The sequence below is a fragment of the Periplaneta americana genome, chromosome 14 (assembly GCF_040183065.1).
Source record: "Periplaneta americana isolate PAMFEO1 chromosome 14, P.americana_PAMFEO1_priV1, whole genome shotgun sequence".
Taxonomy (NCBI): Eukaryota; Metazoa; Arthropoda; class Insecta; order Blattodea; family Blattidae; genus Periplaneta; species Periplaneta americana.
The window spans coordinates 154554025-154576986 of record NC_091130.1 but is presented as its reverse complement, the minus strand read 5'-3'; the positions used below and the strand labels follow the sequence as shown (position 1 = coordinate 154576986).

Sequence of the window (22962 nt, the reverse complement as noted above, 5' to 3'; positions counted from 1 at the left end):
ATGGTGTAAAAATAAAGTCTTGTAATAGCTTTCTCTAGAAAAAAAATTACAGGCTAATAATGTACAGTACTTCATATATTTCTGTGTCACAAAAAAAAAATTCCCGCGAGAGAAAGTCGGATAATCCGCCAGTCGGTTAACAGAGAGACGGATAATCGGGGTTCTGCTGTAGTTTTAAGGAACTAAAACATAGTTCGTTAGTGCCAGTACATATGTGTCTCATGATACTAGTATGTTATGGATTATTGGTAAAGAGTGGGATAAACCTAAATGCTCTTAGACTACTCACATCAGCCTATTGCATTACTCGAAATTGTTATATGGGCGAAAAATTTCCAGAAAATTTTTCCCGGAGCCCTCTGACAAGGACAGGGTTTTTTACGTGCTCTAAATCTACATCACACTCTCAGATTTACTTTCCTTCTGGACGACGTCATGCTAAGGATTTTATTAACCTTGAAAATTCATCAGATTGAGTTGGTTTAAACCCATGAACCTCAAATACAATGGCACCTAGACGAAGTGATTGTCTGATGCTCAGCTATTTGGCAAAGAAGCTATTGCCAACTTGCAACCCAGTAGCTCTGAAAAATGTTGATTGGTATCCAGTGCACTGCATGTGGCGATGAAGTCATCAGCAGTCGAGTCATGTCCATGACTTATTCAGTCACAGCTGAGGAAAAGCAAGAATAAATGTTGATAGTACTGGTATTGGTACTGGTAATTATCAGAGAGATCATACAGCATCCCCAAACTTTTCATCCCAAATTATTTTATTGTGTGCCCATTATGGAATGGGTTGCGTGCCCATTGTGCCTCCATCCTCTGCTGCATCTTGCATTCTTCTCCAGCCAACAAGTCCAAATGCCGTATCTCTCGATCTGTAGTACCTCATAGGTCCACCTAAGTCAAGTCATCATTTGTCCCGATCACAGCTGAGAACCTGGGACTCCAGCTCTTCTCTGTAGACATACGAATCATCTGTAATCCACCACTGCCATCCCCCAGAGATTTCAGACTTATTTGTAACTAAAAAATATAATTTTTACAATACTGGTATTACATTTCAATTTTATATCACTATTCAGTAACTAAAATAAATGTACTTTTCGTCCTGAAAAATAATTTAAAATATTACATTTGTTCGGATCAAATTTTTGCATATTTAAAGGAAAAAACGAAAATTATCTCAATCATTATTGTCACAGTACAATGCTCTCTTGAATTAACTAACATTATTGGGAATTAAATCAATGGCTTTCCCAAAACACGCTATGACATATTTCATATAAAACAATTTTTATCTCAGAAAAGAAGCAAAATCAAGCAAAATTGTATTAAAGTTTTTGTTTGAAATATCTCAAAGAATAACCCCCTGAAATTAATAACATTGCTCATGGTTCACCCTGTATTTATAATATATATATATATATATATATATATATATATATATATATATATATATATAACTCAAACTGTACAATTTATAAATTAAGTCTGATAACTTACTTTTAGAAAAAAAAAAGTTCATCTTCTATCTACCAGTAGGTCCGAAATAAATGATTGATATATTTATGGAAGTATGTTTTAGAATAATTGTAGCCCAAAATATCTAGTACAAACAGTAATACTAGGTAGCCCTCTCAAACTTCCCTGAATTAAATTGCCTCTCAAAACAAAAAAGTAAATGCGAGGGCATTTTGATCACCTTTATTATGAAGTACAACTCCATTTCACAAAAACAATCACTAGCAAGTTTCTACATGAGCCCCCTCTGTAGCACGAACAATATCCAAACGATATTCAGTTTCAGTTCATATTCTCTGCAGCATATGTGGTGTGACAGTTATTGCTGCTTCCACACTGCGGTCACGTAAGTTGGTGAGGTCAATCATCTTGATGGTGTACATAATGTCCTTGACATAGCCCCAAAGAAAAAAATCTAATAGAGTTATGTCGGGAGAATGAAGAAGCCATACTATTCCAATCCATTGGTTCGGGAAAGTGTTGTACACACAAGGAGATCCAGTGAGGCAGTTCTCCATCTTGTTGTAAAATTATGCTCAGCTGTTTATGTGCAATCTGCATACGTATTCTTTTATCATGTCTAGGTACGGAGGTGCTGTGATAGTAGGCTCAACGAAAAAGAAAGGCCTAATTATCGTATCCTGCATAAGGCCACATTAAACATTTAGTTTAGGAGTGTTTCGAATATGCTCCATGACTATATTGAGGTTTTAAGAGCCCCATATTAAGACATTGTGCCAGTTAACTTTCCTAAACAAATGGAAAGTTGCCTCATCAGAAAAAAATAACATGACTAAAAAAATCTTTGTTTTCGTTAATGTACTCTAGAATCTCAATTGCAAATTCTTGTCATTGAGGTTTGTCGGTTAGCTTGATTTCTTGAACAATTTATACCTTATAAGAGTACAGGTAATATTCTTATGTTGCGTAATTTCCACATCGACAGACAACAATCACCAGTGCCATCCACATCAGTGAAGAAAACATCGGAGTTGAACTTTCCAATAAAAACGATAAAAATTTCCCTGCACCTTTAGTTTTCCTTTCATAGATAACAAAATCAGGGAAGTTCGAGAAAGCCACTCTGTATTATTAAGGTGACCAGATTTTCAAGTCCCAAAATCGGGATACCTCGTAAAATGGGATAGCAAATGAATGGTGAACTTTTTATATAAATTTACATGAGAAATATAAATATACAATAAAAATAAACAGAATTACGATATAAAAAACAACACATTGAAATACAAGGATAAAAACATAAAAATAACACATTATACATATTAAAATCGATTGCATGTGTTAAATAGATCAGCCCAGAAGGGAATCAGTTGATTTGCTGTGTCCTTGAGATTTTCATTACAAATCCCATCTGGTCTGGTTACTTTCTTGTCTTTTGCCCTGGGTTGGCTGCTTTTATTCTGCTATGTTTATCAACTCTGTGTCGTAAGACTCTGGCTCCTTGATGTGGTATGCTGCCATTAGATTAGCTCTGTTGAGAAGGGAGAATTGTTTTTCCCAAGATTCCATTGGGATTTCCCTGGCAGTGCTGGTGAGCAAGAAAGGACTCTATTAGCACTCTTCAGCTTGATCTTTTTCTTGTTCTTCTATGAAATTAGTTCCTTTTAGTAGTTCTTTATATGCTTTCTTTTCTCTGCATAGAGATTTAGATTTGCCTCGGAGATGTCTGTCTGTGCTTTGTGCAAGAGTTTGATCATTTTCTTCTCTGTTTGAAGCACTCAGCATCAAACCAAATTTGACTGTCCTTTGCGTCTTGTGAATGAGTGATGATTGTATAGTTTCTCTATTCTTCTTAGGATGGCTAGTTGGCCCTAAAAGGAGGACTCAAGCTTCGTCAATTGCTTGATTTCTGGTTTACAGTTCTGTTCTCTTCAGTTTTCTTGAGATTGTAGGGAACTTCACTGCTTTTCAGTTGGCTTCTGCTTTATTAGTGTAATTGTTGATTCTGCTGGTAGATGTTTTCTTAGAATGATGGCTGGTGAGGAAGAGAGTACTTCAGTGGTGGCTCGTGAGTATTGAATTCAGGGGGACTGCATACAAGAATAAACCATGCAACGTACCTTATTTAAAGATTAGTTCCATGCGCCTTGTCTTGTAGGTTGCAAACTTTTGAATCATCTTCTTATTAAAATCCGGTATGTCGTTTAACATAATCTTTACAATGGAAAACATAGCTAATGCGGTCATCGGCCCAGGTCAATGGCATTTAAATGTGTTTAAATGAGACAGGCTCATGTCAGTAGATGTACTGGGATTTAAAAGAATCCTGCGGGACAAAATTCCAGCACACCGGCGACGCTGATATAACCCCTGCAGTTGCGAGTGTCGTGAAATAAACCATAATTTAATTTTTTATATGCAGATTTGAACCTTAGAAATATCTAACTGGCGATGTTGTAGTTGGTTGTATAATATATCTATATGATACATCAAAAAATGAAAAAAACTGAGCCAGAAATTTGAATTCAGGATTTTCAAGAGTACGCACCAGGGCGCTTGCCTCATTTATTGTGATGTTAGATGTTTCAGATTCCATTATGGTTTGAAAACATTCTAGCAATGGCTCCTTCTCATGAACAACATTTACTGTTCTTATTTTAAAACTCCATCTTGTTGCCCCAGCTGATGGAATTGTCTTTGAAACACATTAATCTAATACAGACTGTGTGGAGATCGAGAGAAGAAAGCAGGGATACTGGATAAATCAGCAAAAAATATGCGAGCTTTGTAGGCTGTTTTGTTTAGCGGCTCTTTCCGTTATGAGATTCAACTGATGGGCACTTAATTTCACATTTCTCCTGAATTTTAAGGTACTGAACTGAATAGACTGTAAATATTGTACAGAATTAAACATTGTCGCATTTGTTATACTCACAACATTAAAGAAAATGTATTTAAAACTGCGCGCTACTGACAAACTGCTGCAAATTTTGCAGCGCTTGGAAACTCTGGATTCACGGCGAGGGGCAGCAGGGGGAGGAGTAAAAGTAACGCGCAAAGCATCCGAGACGAGACTGGCAGCTCCAGGGGAGGAAGTGGCTTCACCAATCTGGCCTTGTGTTTGGCTTCGCTCTGGCAGCACCAGGGGAGGAAGTGACTTTACTACGATTGCGTGCATGTCAATGAGAGCGAAATTTAAAAAACAATTCGAGCCGCTAAATAGAGACTGTATAATAAATGTATTTCACAACATAAAACGAGACAAGAGCCACAAATGTCTGGAGGTGCTGCAGCTCCGCAGCCCCCCTTCGAAAGCCGCCCCTGGAGTACTTGTATGACTCAAATAAAAATGAAATTTTGTGCCACGTGGAATGAAAACGTTAGTCACTTAGCCAATCACATGGCTCATAACGTCTCTCCCAGTTCAGTCATGCAGCATTGGAATACTGGCACTGCAAGCCTCTCTCATTGAATTGAATACGAGTGGTAGCCAATTCTGAAGTGAATGAGATATAATACCAACACCAGCAATGGCAACTGACTGACTGTATTGCCAACTTTAAAGTTCACATCTCTTAAAAAGTTACTATGAATTAAAAAAAAATGTAAATCGGGACAAATCATAATCTTGGCAAAATCCTAGACAAATTGGCGTCTCTAAATGCTTTCAGAAAAATTCGGGACTGTCCTGGAAAATTCGGGATGGATGGTCACCTTAGTATTATTGGTAACAATGTAAAGTACCGCATTGTTGTGAAGCATATATGTAAGTATAATGTAAAAATGTGTCTGTCATCTTCTTTATACTGTTTTTATTTTATTGTTAAGAAAACTGCAAAATTTCTTGCTGCATCAGAAACAATTCTCTTATGTTTGGCCCAGTGAGAAGGTTCGTTGATATTTGCCTACATATACAGTAGTCTATATATTCCTTTTTATTTTTAAGGGGTGAGATGGATGAAATTTGGACCATTTCCAGTAAAAAATCGCATTTTCGTTTTCCTGTGAAAATGAATTAGCAATCTCTTATTTATATGTTGAGCAAGTTTTAATGCTCTACAGTATTCGAAATCATAAAAATTACGCAATATATAAATGGTTGAACCCTTGAATTTTAATTGCAAATTTTACAAACTGTTTTCGCACACTTTTTTTTTTTCAGCACATTTCGTCAAGTTCGAAGCGTAAAAGCTCTTACAATTTTTGATGCTAGGAACATGAAATTTTTACTGCATGTTCTGTTCACTGTGTTTAACAAAATAGCACATGGGTTTTTGATTAAATGAATACTTTCTGAAATAAAAAATGAAATATTTATAGCAGCAATGGAGAATTTCTACTTTTAGGATGCAGTGGTTACAATAATTTGTTCCACCTTTTATACCAAAGATATGTGAAAACTAATGCCTGACGTTTTTCTAAATATGCTACTGGTCTTGCAAAAAAAATTTAAGATATTTTACAGAAAACTTGAGTGACACATTTCATTTTGAAATGTGCAAATTTTTCAAAATATTTTTGTTAATAACTCAGAGAATAATTGACTTACAGAAATGAAACTTCACCACATCATTATCTATCATATCGTGATTGTGTGTACAAGAAATCAAGGACTTAGCTTGAAAAATGAAGAAAATAGAAATTTCAACCATCACGTAGTGGATTCTAATATTCAGTAAGTGTCGTGTATAGAAAGCATACTGGTAATGCAAGTGTATGTACCAAATTAGATTATCCTGTACAATACATATATTGTATAATATTATGAGTGGCAAACTATATTCAATTATCGATTCAGCAACAGAATGCTAGTAGTTGAGATAACGAGCAAGGATTTGGAAAGAACTCATGACTTTCATTTGAATAATTACTAACCATTTTCCTGGATGGACGGAAAACTATAAGAATACTAAACTATTGAATTAAATAACTATTATAGTCACAATCATGCCATGGTATGAAAGAAAAATTTCACAACCTCGAGCAGGAATCGAACCTGCGACTTCCTGTTCTCCAGTCAGGCGCTCTACCACTGAGCTATCGAGTTCGTCTCACGCCAAAGGCTCGGAATTATCCTTTTATACTGGCGACTCTGTTATAGAGTACTGTCCATAGCGTATGATCTAGTCAGCACTGCTTATACTAAACTAAACGATTGTTATGGTACTCAGACATTAATGTTGTACAATTAATCCACTTGCAGGAAAACCTCGATATTCAGACAAATTGCAGAACAAGAAGAAGCAGCAACAATCCTACCCAGAAGACTACGGAACGATTGGGGGAAGCTCAAGAAAACCACAAAAAACTAGTAGTGGGGGTGAGGGAAGTGCCCCACCAAAGAAAGCGCAAGTAAGAACGTAAGCTGAATTTGCAATAATAGAACAGATGTTGTAATGTGTGACATTTTAGTTCCCTGTCTTTCCCCTGTATTACGCATGATATACCGTATATTGTACTTACATGTTGTATTTCATCCCTGACCTTTATTTCTCACATTTTAATTATGAAGAATTTATCTTTCCCTTGGCAAGACTTGACTCGACAATGTGAAACATTTATGATGTTATTAAATACTGAATGATAGTAATCTGTCTATGGTCAGACATTGAGACCTACTTCATTTAAGTATTATTTTCGTTTAATAACGTGTGTGAGCTCAAAACCATAACCGAAATGACACTAGTATTATAAGTAATAATAATAATAATAATAATAATAATAATAATAATAATAATAATAGTAATAATAATAATAATAATAATAATAATAATAATAATAATAATAATAATAATAATAATTTAACATGAGAAAGACATATAATACATATTCCGAAATAATAAATCATTTATCTAAAAGATGGAGAAAGAAATAGGCCGTTGTTAAGGGGAGAGGATGGTATTTTTTAAAACGTTTTCCCTGTTTGGTGTAAAATATTAATTTTTTGTATGTAGAGAGCTCATAGCTGTAGGAACTCAACCAAATATAAATACTTTGAACAAAATTATTTGGGGGCCCAAATTTGAAAAAAATATACCCAATGCAGGATTGTACTAAAACTGATATATCTAAACCGTTTTTAAAGATAGATTCAAACTTTCTTTTGCAATGTATTTGCAAAAGCATGTTCTACAAACTGTCTGTAATAGAATTTTGATATTTGTCCCTACGTTTGTAAAATAAACAATTACAATTTAATAACAAATTTCTGATTTCCTTTCTTGCAAACAAACGGAATGTTTTTAAAATGAAATCAATTAACAAAATTCTGTTACAGAGAAACGTTTCCTAATAGTCTAGAGAATGTGTGTTCTAAATTTCGTGCATGTATCATTAATAGTTAAGAAATTATATCCATTTTTGTCTGGCAATGTAGCAAAAAAAAATGAAGTTATTGGAAACCAATAAAAGTGGGCGTGTGATTTAAAATCCATAGCGCAGGAAGTTTAAAAATGACGTCTCAGCATCCGATAAGGGCACAAATACCCACAAAATGTTATGCAATGCATTCCACACATATGAAAGGGTATTTTAAAGATTTTTTTTTTTTTTGAAAATTTAATTTACCGGAAACAACAATAAAAGTGGACAAGTGATTTAAAAATCTATAGCGCAGGAAGTTTAAAATGGCGACTCAACATCCGATAAGGGCACAAATACCCACAAAATGCTAGCCTATGCTATGCATTCCACACATATCACATAGTATTTTAAAGAAAAAAAATTTTTTTTTTTAATTTACTCATTTTTCACCAAAAAATACCATCCTCTCCCCTTAAGAAGATGTATAGACTGGACTTTTTCAATGGCTATCAATGAATTATTGATTACAGTACGGTACGAGATTCATTCGTGAAAGAAGATGTCTTCTTCTAGCATTCATGTGTGTGTGCGCGTGTGTATGTATGTTTCTGAAAACTTTAGTTCTGGAGCATGCATTTCTAATCCATTGGTTTATACCTAATGTGTATTTCTATCCTTACTCATTAACATAATTATCATTTTATGTTTTTGCCACTCACAGGAAAAAGCCAATGATGTCTGAAATTATTATTGGTAACATTATATTATAGAAGAATAGCCTTTCTAAAACACATACCGGTAGAGGTATTTTCTTTTTCAGGGAAAGTAAACTAGTACTCAAAAGTGAATAATGATATTGCAATTACAATACAAATTCATATTGTTATTTATTGTTAGATATAATTATGCAGTGAATTCTTTCTGCCATCAAAGAGAAAGAAAAGAAACAAAAGATACCAGTACACAACATGTGAGACTTTTTTTTTAACTGACACTAGTTCAATAAAGCCAACTGACGTGTCTTTTGTCGGATCAGAACGGAGTTGTGTTTCGATCTGCAATAGTCATGGAAACCCTGGCAGTCCTTCAAATTAATCATCTTCCACTTCCACCATGCTCTCCAGATCGAAATGCAGTTGAACTTGTAACTAATCAAAACGTATTTTAAATTTGTAAGTTTTAATCTTATTTTTAATAGTGGACCAAAAACGAGTGGCAATTTCTGCTACTTGGAGTCCTCTTATTCAAGAATAAGGTTCTTATACATACCATAATCTATTTATTTTCTGTTTTCGTTCTCGGATCTACTGTAATTGCAAACAATCATCGAAGCAACAAAATTCTGGGAACTTTTTTTAAAGTTTAGATATGATAATATTGAATTTTATGTTATTTTCAATCTTTAGTAACAACTACTACCGGTACTACTACTTATGAGTCAAATGGTTAACGCATCTAGCCGCGAAACCAGGTGGCCTGGGTTCGAGTCCCAGTCGGGGCAAGTTACCTGGTTGAGGTTTTTCCCGGGGTTTTCCCTCAACCAATATGAACAAATGCTGGGTAACTTTCGGTGTTGGACCCTGGACTCATTTCACCTGCATTATCACCTTCTCCTCATTCAGACGCTAAATAACCTAAGATGTTGATAAAGCGTCGTAAAATAACCTACCAAAATAAAAATAAAATACAAAATTATAGCAACAAATGTCATTAAAAGTAATGCTGTTACAAATTAACTTCTTGTATACAATGTTTGGAGCTGTAGTATGCTCATTAGTTCATTAGGAATAAAAAATAGCAGAGGGGAAAATAAAACAGTCGGAATCCTCTGATTATTCTTCCATTTTATTTATTTCAGGCATCCAGTATACAGCATGCAGCGCCGAAATACGACTTTCCTGTAAAACGCCTCCTATTGACACGAGACCCCAAGGATAGATCAGTTGGAGGTACTGTTCACTGATACTGGTGTTTTCGTTGCCTATTTCACGTTGTTTGTGGAGCAGATTTTAATTTTATTCCTTCTTATATTTGAGTGACACTAATCAAGTACTATCCATACTTAGTTCTTTAAATCATACATATGTTCAACACAAAACAAAGAAACAATAGAATGGGTTAGTTCCAGATTCACAATCAAGATCTGCATATTCCTTCCAATCACAGGAAAATTCTGTGTGAATATTTATTTGATGATATGTATGACTTCGACACATTCCACATTCTTTGAGAAGCTGCAACTTATCATCATCATCATCATCATCATCATCATCATCATCATCATCATCATCATCATCATCATCATCATCATCATCATCATCATCATCAGCACTTCCATTATCATTATTATTATTATTATTATTATTATTATCATCATCATCATCATCATCAGCACTTCCATTATCATTATTATTATTATTATCATCATCATCATTATTTCTATTATCATTATTATTATTATTATTATTATTATTATTATTATCATCATTATTATTGTTATTATTATTAGTTAGTCTTAGAGAAATTAAAAATAAATTAGTCCAATCAGCTTGATTTCATGTGCCTGTATAATTAGATACCACAAATGAAATTATTGTGAAATTAATTTGTGAGTGAAAACATAACAACATTGAGTAATTTATTTTCAGGCAATGGTCTTGGAATGAGAGTAATAGGTGGGAAAGAAATACCAGGCACCGGAGGACAACTTGGAGCATTTGTGACCCGAATCTACCCAGGTGGAGTTGTTGAGTCCCTTGGAGAAATAAAGGAAGGTAAGACTGTTTATTGAATAACGCTGTAAGACTTTTATATGTAGTAATTGATCAAATAAGTGTTGCTATAGCATGCCATGTTATTCAGATAGTTCTAGAGGAGTTAAGTGTTGGCATAGGCTTCCATGGCCAGTGTACATGGTCTGTAGAGAAACTTCCAGTCTTATACCACATTGTCTTGGTGCTAGTAGCAGTGCTCGAAACGTCAGCTACTAGCACCAAGACAACGCAGTATAAGCCCGGAAGTTTCTCCACGGACCAAGTTTTAGAGGAATTTGTGTTCTTGGATGAGAAAAAATGCTTACGTAATAATGGAGGAAGAGTAAATGGAAAGATGAAGGGGCAATGATATGTAAGAAAAAGAATGATTATACAATAGAAGTCAGATTTACTTGTTGTTGTTGTTATCTAATGCCGGGCTTTGGCAACGAAGCCATTAGCATTCTTGCTCTCCAATATTTCTCTGTGGTGAATCCATCAGGTAGAACTTCAAGGTTTGTAGATGATCTTCAGTCATTTCTTCTTCTTTGTTGCATAGAGGGCAATTTGGATTTGTGTAAATTCCTATTTTATTCAAGTGTTTGGCCAAATAATCGTGTTCTGTAAGCAGTCTGAATTTTGCTACTGCAGATTTACGTGGGATTTCTGGAATAATTTCTTTTTTTTTTATTAAACCAGAAATTATTAGATTTACTTGTTAGTAGGTCTAATAGTGAAGCTCTGTGTGAAGTCTCTTAGATAATTATTAAAAAAAATACGTGCGTTGGTCTCTACAAATTTCCTCTGAAGAAAATGTTACTTTACGCTAATCCATCATATCCCTTGAGAGTCGACCTGGTTGGCGAGTTGGTATAGCGCTGGCCTTCAATGCCCAAGGTTGCGGGTTCGATCCCAGGCCAGGTCGATGGCATTTAAGTGTGCTTAAATACGACAGGCTCATGTCAGTAGATTTACTGGCATGTAAAAGAACTCCTGCGGGACAAAATTCCAGCACATCCGGCGACGCTGATATAACCTCTGCAGTTGCGAGCTTCGTTAAATAAAACATAACATTTATCCCTTGAGATATAAATTCTGTCACCAGTGGGTTCTTAAATCCAGCATAAGTTGAAAAACCAGGCTTGATTAACATAATCTGTACTATCCATATCTCCTGTAGTTGCAGTTATGTTACTACTGAATTCATTTCCTTCGGAGGTGTTAGAAAGTGATATGTACCGGTAACACATATCATTGAAATCCTGGTTCTATATACAAACGACTTTCAGAATAAGCTCACTCTAGCAAATTCACTCTAGAGGAGAAAATATTTTAATAGAAGATTGATAAATGGGCAACTTACTAGTGTTATATATTTAAGCACGTGGGCTTACAGCTGTTTCGGTATATACATCATTGTCAGAGCCTACTGGATCATAGTGTCATCTTGATATCGCTGCTTGTTGTAAGGGTGTGTTTGTGTGTTGTTTCGATCTGATTTCTTGGTTTAAACATATGTGGTTGAATCTGATATTGAGTGAGGCTTTGATAGTCTTGATGTGCACTGACCTGTATTTGTGTACTAGTTGACTTGTGTTGTCTTGAGAATCCATCTTGAGTCTCTTGTACACTACCACTTTATACAATTATGTGAAAGTGTAAAGCTGACATTTTTGTTGTTTAAAATTCTTGACACTTATTACTTCAACACAAACTTAATTCCAAAAGGTTGTCTTTTAACTCATCTTTAATTAGTCAATATAGACTTAATTATAAAAGCTGTTTAAAGCGAATAATATCCTTCAGTTTCTTTAATAAAGCTTAAATGAATCACCTTTAGATCAAATCAATAATTTTAATGGTTTCTAATTCATTAATTCATTGCATATTTTTTTTTTATTTCTTGCCATTGTCCATTGTTAATTCATGATTCAGCCTATTGATTTATTTGGTTATTATATATTATTTATCTAATCAATACGTTATTTTACCGAAATTTCTGATTGTTTGAACATTATTATTGTTTTTAAATTTCAGGGGATCAAGTTCTGGAGTGGAACGGAACGCCTCTGATGGGGAAGACCTTCGAAGAAGTTCAAAAACTAGTTTCTCAAACTGAAGGCGAAGTTGAAATAGTTGTAAAGAGGTAAGTTTAAATATTTTATTGAGTCATACTTTCAAATTAGCAATATACTACTAGTCTATTATTAATCGAAACACTATACAGCCAATTTTCTACACTGGAAGCGAGAGCCCAACAAATCCAAATGAAAATTTTGATGAAGTAAGAGAGTATTGGGTCTAGTTCTTTTGAGTTTCTGTTACATCAATAAATTTAAGAATGCAGTTATATTGTCAGATTCTAAAGCAGCTATTCTATCAATAGTCTCTAGACACACACCTTCAACTCAAACAGCAGAAATAACTAAAATGCTCTCTCAATTAATATCACTCAATAAAAGAATTGTATTCCAATGGATACCATCCCATTGTGGAATCTTGGGAAATGAGAATGTGGATGCTTTAGCAAAGAAGGGCAGCACTGCTACTTACAGACCTGTTACTAAATCTACGTATTACTCTGTGAAAAGATTTATTAAATCTCCATACTTAGACTTCAACAAACAAAATTTGATAACACAATCTCAAGTGAAAAAATGGAACTTTCTGCATCATAATCCACAGTTAATTCCCGATTTACCACGAAAATCGTCTGTAGCTGCATTTAGATTGGCAACAGGCCATGATTGTTTGGCCAAACACCTGCATAGAATTGGAATATATCAGTCCCCTAACTGCCCATTGTGCATTTCAAATCAAGAAATGGATTCGGAACACCTCAAAATCTGTGCTTCAGTGGCTAACCATGACAATATCTTTGAAAAATATTGGAGTGCAAGAGGTCAAATGACTTTATTGTCAAACGCCTGGCATTGGAAAACAACAACAACATTTATATTATCTCTGCAGTTCATTGTCATTCTAGTTTCCGGTAGGCCTACAGTGGAATTAAGAAAGTAATGCACTGTACCTTCGAACTAACTTCATGGCAGCCATGTGACATACATTTTAGTAGCAAATAACTGTGAAAGTCCCTGATCATTTAGATACCAAGTAGACGTAGTCTTGTGGTATCTGTACAATAAAGAGAAGTCAATTTATTTCAGAAAAGCACATTGCTTCCATGTATGCAATTTAAGAGTGGGAAATTTGTGATAAAAAAGGGGGAATTCAAGAAGCAGGAAAGAAAAGATACTTATGCTTCACATTAGTACAAGTAATGAAGCTTCTAGAAACGAGGTTAACATTGGACTGTAAATAAAATTGACATAGTATTGATATTTTAATTGCACATCTTTATTTGTGAAAATTTTCAGATTACTGTTTACCAAGACTATTACATAAATTCATATCATGTAGTCATACAGATATTCTACCCACATGGGTGAAAGGAAGGGATGAGTTAAATCAGGGGTCGTCAGCACAGAGCACGCTGGGGCTCTGCTAGCTGGTATGCTCTCTATCTCTCCCTGCTGCACGATGGTGCACATGGGATGGCACCGCGTACCTATAGCACATTTCAGCAAGTGCTGACGATCACTGAGTTAAATGTTCTAGCTTGTGACGTGTGCCACAATTGTAGCACAGTTTTGCATCCCTGCTATAGGCGGATAATGTGAACGTGAATAAAGTTTACTGTAGGTCTAATTCAGTGTTAAAACATGGCATCTCGTTTGAGATTTGCCACTGTGGATGATATTCATCTACTCAGAACAGGTCAAGACGGATAAATTATTCAGGCCGAAGTACAAGAAGGCTCAGGAAAGAATTTTTCGTTGAGATCCTTGCTTTCTGATTGAGGTCGTTGTTGAAGGAACACATGCAACGATCCCTTACGATTCTTTCCGAAGTTTTACGAACGTAACATACGTCACCAAATACGTCACTAGCGGACGAAGGGGCTGCAAAAAAATCTAAAGTGTAAAATGGCCTACGGTACTTTCACAGTCTAGTATATACAATCACGAAGCTCAATACGTAATAAATATGCATCCATAGATAGTTGCTAACCATTAGGGTCGCTACTATCGCCTCATTACAGACAATGCAAAATAGTACCTGCAGTCTATTGTTCCTAGTACCCTCATAAACTCAAGCTTCGTGACTGTATGTAGGCCTACTAGACTGTGGTACTTCTCTGTCACGCTTCTCATTATCAATTATAGTAGGTGTAGAAGTATGTCGTCTTGCGTGATTCGAGAGCAGAAGCGCAATGTTTTGAATGTTGCCTGGCTGTACTTTCATTTGTTGACAAAATGGCGGTACCAAATGTCCCATCGGAAAAAGAAAAAAGGCTGAAATTATTCAAATATTACTTAAAATACATTATTGTTAAGATTTCGCGGTACAATCGGAATTGCTGGAATCTGGTTAAAACTTGAATTACAGGTATGTCGTTTTTTCGCGTTATTATATGAATTCGCATTATTTCACGATTCAGAAGCAAGAGGGCTCTTGTTCAGAAGTGCGTTTTTTGAGGTTTTGGGAAGAAGTGTAAAGAAATTGTGCAAAACATCGGCAAAATGAGAACAATTCACATTATCGCGTATTTTGTGTAGGCCTATTTGTATTTCTATGTTATAAAACTCGCCTATGTGAGCTGAACAATAAAAAAAATTAGCGGTACATTATTTTGTGATACTCTAAGGATAAATTGCTAATAGTACTACACATTCTGAAACATAATCCTTGCGTCAAGGTGAGGATGGACTAGATAGTGAAAAATTGTCACAAATTATTTTTGGTCAATGTCACTTATGTCCCGCCCACTATAGAGACATAGGCCAATTTTACACATATTTAGTATAACTTGTTGCTTCTTTGACAGGTTAGGTTTGGTTAGTTTAGATTTTTGTTATAGCCTACCTTGCATATACGATTATAGCGCAACATTGGCAGTGATAAAAGTGAAATATTCGTTCAGTGGGCGTTGGATACTCTACATTCACCATAAATGTTATTGACATGCGAGTGCCTCTTTTTTTTTTTTTATTCTGGTGTATTTAAGTCTATCAAGGGTTCTCTTCCACACCACCAGAAATACAACTACAATAATAAAAATAATATCAAACTATAAACAAAGTAAAACCACACGAAAATATCTATACAGATTGCTGTCACAAAACTTTAAATGAGTGACTAATTTAGGTAGGTACCATAATTATATCCTAATTAATTAACTAGGTTAAGGTAGTAACGAACATAAACAAGAAACTTGTAATTTTAAATCTAGTGAAAAAACACAAATCAACACATTTAGCAATACTTAAAAACCATGAACCTTTGTCCTTATATTGAATTATGTAATATTTAAAAATATTAACGTGTGAAAAAAATATTAGTTTCTTTTTACGTTCAAGTTCCAGATCATCTGCACCACCGAAGCCACCACGGCGCAGCATCCAATCTCTAGACCACCACAACAACAATCAGTTGGATCACAATGGGAATAACAGTAATACATCATCGTACAACATGCAAGGTAATAAAGAATTCCCTTGGCAAGAAAAACATTAAAATGTATAAAGCAAAATTTACTTTATACGTCCACCACTTACCAATATGCATTTTTCACACATTACTTTTTTTTTTCCTTCAGAGGTCCCTGCAAAATTCCCATACCTCCCATGTTAATTTATTTCGGATATAATCTCTAGGCCTACTATTTTTTCGTTTATTCGTTTTTACACTTATATGATCGCATTTTAAACCCCAGGAGATATGAAACATAATTTATATATTCTGAATAAATTTTCCTCATAGGCGGAAATAGAACGATTTCCTTGGGGGGGGGGGGGGAGAGGAAGCACAAAAGGATGATAAACTAATTTTATTCATAAACTAGCCGTACCCGTGCGCTCCGCTGCACCTGTTAGAAATAAATATAAAGTAATTACATAATTAAAATAGGACATTTGATCCAGGGAACATCCGTGTTTGATAGAAGGATAAATCATTTAATATGTTACTTAATTTAAATTGTGTTTAAATAATTAAAATGCGATCCTTTTGGTCCAGAGATCACTCATTTGGTGCAATGACAATTCCTTTAACATATTTCTTATTTGTTATTACATGCAACCATAGTTTAATGAATGTACAAAATAGCCTATTAAGTTTTCTATGCATAAGAAGCTATTTTAATCTTACCTGTCCTCGATTCAGTCAGAAGTTACTGTAATAACATTATAGCATTATGTCCATCTAGAGAAACTACACTTTCCAATGGTGAAATAATAATTAATTACACAAATCGGTTAATTTAGCATCCGATATTACTTCATACAAACGCAGAAACATTCTCTGTACGCTATGTTTAATAGCTTTCGATTGTTGTTGTCCAAGGCCCCTTATAGAGGCAGTCATTTGTTTTTTATTTCATTATACAGTCTTAGATTCAAGTTATTTTAATTTTAAAACTCATTTATCTCATTAAATATCAGTCCTATCAAAATTTTGCAATTAATAAAACTTATCGGAAATCATTTTTAAAGAAACCTTTATTATGTAACATTTTTTACAAAAATCAATAATAAGTGAGATATTTCGATTTATTTAATTCAGACCCCCTTATAACCCCCCTTTTAAATAAAATATTTTGAACGCCATATAGCCTAAAATCTAAGTTACAACGAACTTAATTTATATTCCAATTTTCATATAAATCGGTTCAGCCATTATCGCGTGAAAAGGTAACAAACATCCAGACAGACAGACAGACAGACATACAAACAAAAATTTCAGAAAAGCGATTTTCGGCTTCAGGGTGGTTAATTATATATGTTAGGACCAATTATTTTTAGAAAATCGAAAATAACAAGAAAAATTTCGGCTACAGATTTATTATTAGTATAGATACGTATTCTTATATATAAGCATATGAATGTGCTCACATGCATAAAATAGACAAATACCTATATACTTATACATACATAATGAAAAAATGAACATTCGCTACTATACCCTCTGAAACCTATTTCTTGCTTAGCCAAGTACAGCAAAATGTCAATTGCACCTAATAAAATATATTGTCTATTTTTGTTAACAAGATCCTAAGATCCTTATGTGAAGTGGAGTGCCATTACTGATTACCGGTATGTAGTTGTTGTTTAGTTAACTGTCCGAAGACAGGTCTGAATCTCACAAGTGATACCAACCATTTATGAGGCAACTAGGCCAGGAGATAATGAGGTAGGGTTTCCAATTTCTTTCCCCCTCCATTGCATACATTGCCGATTAGCTATATATTACACTAATCAGACTTCAGATGTAGACAAACGATTATTTTTCATCTGATACATATCGTCAAATGAGATGAACTGCCTGATAATATAATATCAAATAGTTTGTTTTATTTCCAGTCTATCACTTATCAAGTTATGGCAGCAGGAATAGATTCTGTTACATCAATTACAATATATTAATATGCATCACGAATATTTTCGACTTTTTTTATGTAAGTCATCTTCAGGTGATGTAATTCACTAACAAACAAGACAATTGAACGTAGGTGAAAAAATATAAAGATAAAAAACACATATAAAACACAAGTAAAAATTTAACCTTGCTTGCTCATTTTAAAGAGGTCAAATGGCGTCAAACATAGTATTAAATTAAAACATTCAGATAAAAAACATTCCAGTAAATATGGTTGTATTTAGAGACAGTATATTTAAATGACAAACAATGTGCCGAAGTTGAAGAATTAAAATAGTTTAAAATAATTGTGATAGACTGAAAATAAAACAGACTAGGCCTATTTGATATTATAATTCACGAACTTATCTGAACTCTCAATATGACATTTTAAAAAATTGCCTGATAATAGCTTACAATTTTCTTTAGCTTTGATTTTCTCACAAAAAGCTATGTAAGGATTACAGGATTCTTGCACTGAAACATGGAGTTTATATTAAATGTTTTATTATCAGATTTTTCCTCACTGTGTCATTTGTGATTCTTTGCCTTCTTTAAATTCTTTCGATTGCCGTGAAGAATTTAATATCTGCTACTTCTACTCTTCTCAAATTTGTTGCTGACATGAATCATGTTTCCGTCCAGTATGTTAAAATGTTTAAATAATTGATTAAATAGCGATCTTACTCGTGTTAATTATGTAAGCATGTGCGGCTTACAGCTGTTTCGGTGCTACTTGACACCATCCTCAGAGCCTTCTGTGTCTCGGCGGCATCTCAGCTTCGCTGCCTGCCGTGTGGGTGCGTTCGTGTGTTGAAGAGTTGTGTCAAATAGTGTGTGTTCTGAAATTGATCTGTGTGTTGAGTATTTGATTAGGGTGTGTTTTAGTGTGTCTGTATATTTCATATTGTTCTAGTGTGTTGAGTTTTTGGTTTTTGGGTTGTATGTGTAGGATTTCCATGTTTGTCTTTATGTTATTGTATGTGTGGTTAGCATTAGTTATGTGTTCGGCATATGTAGATGTATTGTGTCCTCTGGTTATTGCTTTAATGTGTTCTTTGTATCGAGTTTGGAATGATCTGCTGTCTGTCCAATGTAGAAACTAACATACAATAACATAAATACAGACATGGAAATCCTACACATACAACCCAAAAACCAAAAACTCAGCACACTAGAACAATATGAAATATACAGACACACTAAAACACACCCTGATCAAATTCTCAACACACAGATCAATTTCAGAACACACACACTATTTGACACAACTCTTCAACACATGAACGCACCCAGAAAACAAGCAGTGAAGTTGAGATGGCGCCGAGATACAGAAGGCTCTGAGGATGGTGTCAAGTAGCACCGAAACAGCTGTAAGCCGCACATGCTTACATAATTAACACGAGTAAGATCGCCATTTAATCAATTATTTATATTCAAGTGTTAAAAGTAGTGTACGAAAGATTCAACATGGATTAAAATGTTTGTTAAGTAACTTCAGTAAATGAACATTTTTCTTTTCCAATTCTTATACGTAACTGTTATCTAATTCTTCATGATGGTTATGTTTTCAGCTCCTAATTGTGTGGATGGTAGTGAAAGAAAGATGTCTGAATGTGAGAAAAGAACCTGCTCCTCTGTAGAACTGGAGGAACCCGATGCTGGATCTCACCAATCACCTCATCCGCCCCCTAACAAAGTGAGGAACAGCAGCTTAGCAGTACCCTTAATAATAGTAGTAGTCGGTAATTTCGCGCAAAATCAATAAATATATGACGAAGTTGACATTTTGGTCGAATAAGATTAGGAATTCATTGTAATGATTATGTGTGACAAAGCAAGTTCCAATTGCAATACAACTTGCTACAGCGGTTACTTCATTGTGACGTTCATCTGTCACTTCTGTAAGTTGCTACAATAGTCCACCGCTCTGGGGTAATGGTTAGGATGTCTGACTGAAAATAAGTGGACCCGGGTTCGAATCCTGCTTGAGGTCTTTTTTCCGTTACTCACAAAAATGCATACAGCTCCCATGTTTTCATGTGTAATTAGTACAGTGCATCTCTCGACGTATGTAAGATTCAAATAACTTTATACTAACCATCTAAGGTGTAGCTGTATCAACAAAATCATCATACTTGTTATTAAACTATCTACCAATTAATTTTCGGAATATGTATGGTAAGACTTTCCTGTGTTAAATTTCAACGTACCTCATTTACATGTTTCGACCTATTTTTTGATCATCTTCAGAACTGGTCGTTGTTGGTCTTGGCGCCACTTGTTCTGTTTCCTGTGAGGGTGTGTTCCTGTGGTATAGTGTAGAGTCAAAGAGTGTGTGTGTTTTGAAGTTGAGTTGTGTGTTGAGAATTTCGTTGGGGTGTGTTTTCGTGTGTCTGTATATTTCATATTGTTCTAGTGTGTTTAGTTTCTGGCTTTTTGGTTGGATGTGTAGTACAGTATTTCCATGTCTGTGTTGAAGTCTCTGTGGGTGTGGTTAGCATTTGTGATGTGTTCTGCATATGTGGAGGTGTTTTGTAATTTTGTATGGCTGTGATGTCTTCTTTGTAACGTGTTTGAAATGATCTGCCTGTCTGTCCTATGTAGAAGTTGTTGCAGGTGCTACATTTGAGTTTGTATACGCCTGTGTGGTTGTATTTGTTTGTTTGTGTTGTTTGTGTGTTGAGATGTTTTTGTAGAGTGTTATTTGTTCTGTGTGCGATGTTGTAATTTAATTTCTTGAATGAGGTTGCAATTTTGTGTGTGTTTTTGTTTTCGTATGTTAGTGTGATGTATTTTTTTGTGTTCTTGTGTTTGTGTTGTATTCTTATGTTTTTTTGATTATGTTTTGTCTTACGTATTATGTTGTCTATTATGTTAGGGTTGTACTTGTGCTATGTACTTGATTGTATTTAGCTCTTCGTTGTAATCTTGTTGGTTCATTGGTATGTTGGGTAGTCTGTGTATCATTGTTCAGAATGCAGCTTGTTTGTGTTATGTGATTCCGAAGTGATACAGTGTTAAAAGTTGTGTAATCAAGATGTATAATTAATTTATGCTCGACCATGCCGAAATGTAGTAATTATACACCTGGTAGCAGTCCTTTAATGCATGTCATTAAAGTACACCTATTCATTAAAGTTCAGGTTTTCGATTATTCTTGGATATGCAATCGAAAGACAACTAGCAAAACATCACGCAGGCTGGAAATCCAATACCATCGCAGAAGGTTATGTTCTCTTACTATAATAATTAGCGTTAATTGTAAATAATATTCAAATAAATTCAATTTGTCATCTCGTTTTCCAATGTCGAATTCAATTTCAAAGTTATATCAAGTTTAACGTTTATCTTATTCTGTATATTATATCAAGGTCGTCGACCTTCGTTGCCTGGAAAAAATAAATACTTTCGCGTCTGCGCACATCTCACAATTTACGAGATTGCACAAGGTCAGTTCGCTCCCCAGTCACATAAGAATAACATGACTACTTATGAATAATTTTAAGTTAGAGATATGGTCGAGGATAAAAAGTCGTATGAAACTTGCCTATAATGGTAATTAAGACGCTCGTATGAAAATTATGAAACTCGCGCTCGTTTAATAAACATCCTCGCGTCTTAATTACTATCATTATAGGCTCGTTGCATAATGTACTATTTCGTTATAATTAAATAATTTTAGTGCAGAGACAAGATAATAAGTACAGGTGTGGCATGCTTCACAACAAATCAGAAAGATGTTATAAAATGATTTGCATAGAAACTACAAAAAATGTAAATACCTAAGAATTCAGAAAATTACTATATTGGCTAACAAGATCCGATCATGACTGTGTTTGCATAAAGAACAATGGGAGCTTCACCTCTTTTTTCTTCCAAAGACCTCAGTAGTCTGTATTCTGAGCATTTATTATGTCGTATTAGAATATATCATATGTTGCCAATTTTGTCCCTAGGGAGAAGTTCAGCTCCAAGTGTGCTATGACAAGACTGCACACATACTGTACGTTATTGTGAAGAGAGCAAGGAGCCTACCTATGTGTCAGGGCATTCCACCCGATCCTTTGATCAAAGTGTATCTTCTGCCTGGAAGGAAGTAAGTGTCGTTTAACTTAGGTATCTGTGTATTGCTTTCATTCTTTTTTTTATTATTTGTATTTATTTATTTGGTTGTAGTGCATTACAATGTTGAATGACAGCATAGACCTCTAGTCATATAGCTATCACTCACTTATCAACATATAATTTTTATATATAAGGTGGGTGCTCCTGTTATGGCCATGTTCCTGATCAGTAGTGGCTGGTGGTCAAATTAATGAGTGTGCTACAATCTCTATATCGGCCTACTGTATACATTTATATGTATTTATCTTAATTTGAGATTCGCGTAGTGACGAAATGTGAAGTCCATACGACGTTCCTTCCTACTGCAGAACCTGTCAATTACCCTGGTGTTAAACCCTTCATCTTGGACATCATACTCATTTCCATTGACAGTATTGCAAGAGCAGTGAGGCGATCCTGGTACATAGTGTTCCTTAAAAACGTTTTTATGCGTTTAAAGAAAGAAAAACATCTTTCTGGCTCAGCAGTGGTCATTGGTGTTGTAACCAAAATATTTAACAACTTCGTTACTTCACAGAATGGATCCTATGAATTGTTGGAGGCTATGTTATGTATTGTAACAATTGAACAGCTGCATCTATATTTCGGAAGTCGGGTCTTCCATATAGAACTACAAGTTGTGTCTTTAACACTCTTTTGTTCAGTACAGTATAGCTGTTGACAGCAACTTCAAGTTCGCGTTCAGGAAAATTATGCGAAAAATTGTCAAAAAATTTGCTGTTTAACAATTTTGTTGCGTCTAGGTAGCTTAAAGACTGAAACGATAAGTAGTTTCCTGAATTTTACTGTCACGTAATTCCTTGGCTTCAATTTT

General features: G+C 34.7%; 1 protein-coding gene and 1 non-coding gene across 12 annotated transcripts in view; one reads left to right on the top strand and one right to left on the bottom strand.

Annotated features, from left to right (window-relative positions):
- The window catches only part of LOC138713882 (protein piccolo-like), a 281309-nt gene that overhangs the window by 217859 nt on the left and 40488 nt on the right, over positions 1-22962 (top strand). For 10 of the 11 annotated variants that reach the window (XM_069846380.1, XM_069846385.1, XM_069846384.1 and 7 more), the window contains 7 exons: positions 6692-6840; positions 9650-9740; positions 10440-10565; positions 12582-12690; positions 15965-16086; positions 19595-19719; positions 21980-22119. In XM_069846380.1, the coding sequence (XP_069702481.1) occupies positions 6692-6840; positions 9650-9740; positions 10440-10565; positions 12582-12690; positions 15965-16086; positions 19595-19719; positions 21980-22119 (862 nt within the window). The remainder of the gene's footprint in view (positions 1-6691; positions 6841-9649; positions 9741-10439; positions 10566-12581; positions 12691-15964; positions 16087-19594; positions 19720-21979; positions 22120-22962) is intronic. The other variant, XR_011336004.1, reaches the window with a different exon arrangement.
- Positions 6463-6535, bottom strand: TRNAS-GGA (transfer RNA serine (anticodon GGA)). The gene has a single exon. It is a non-coding gene; the product is annotated as a tRNA-Ser (tRNA).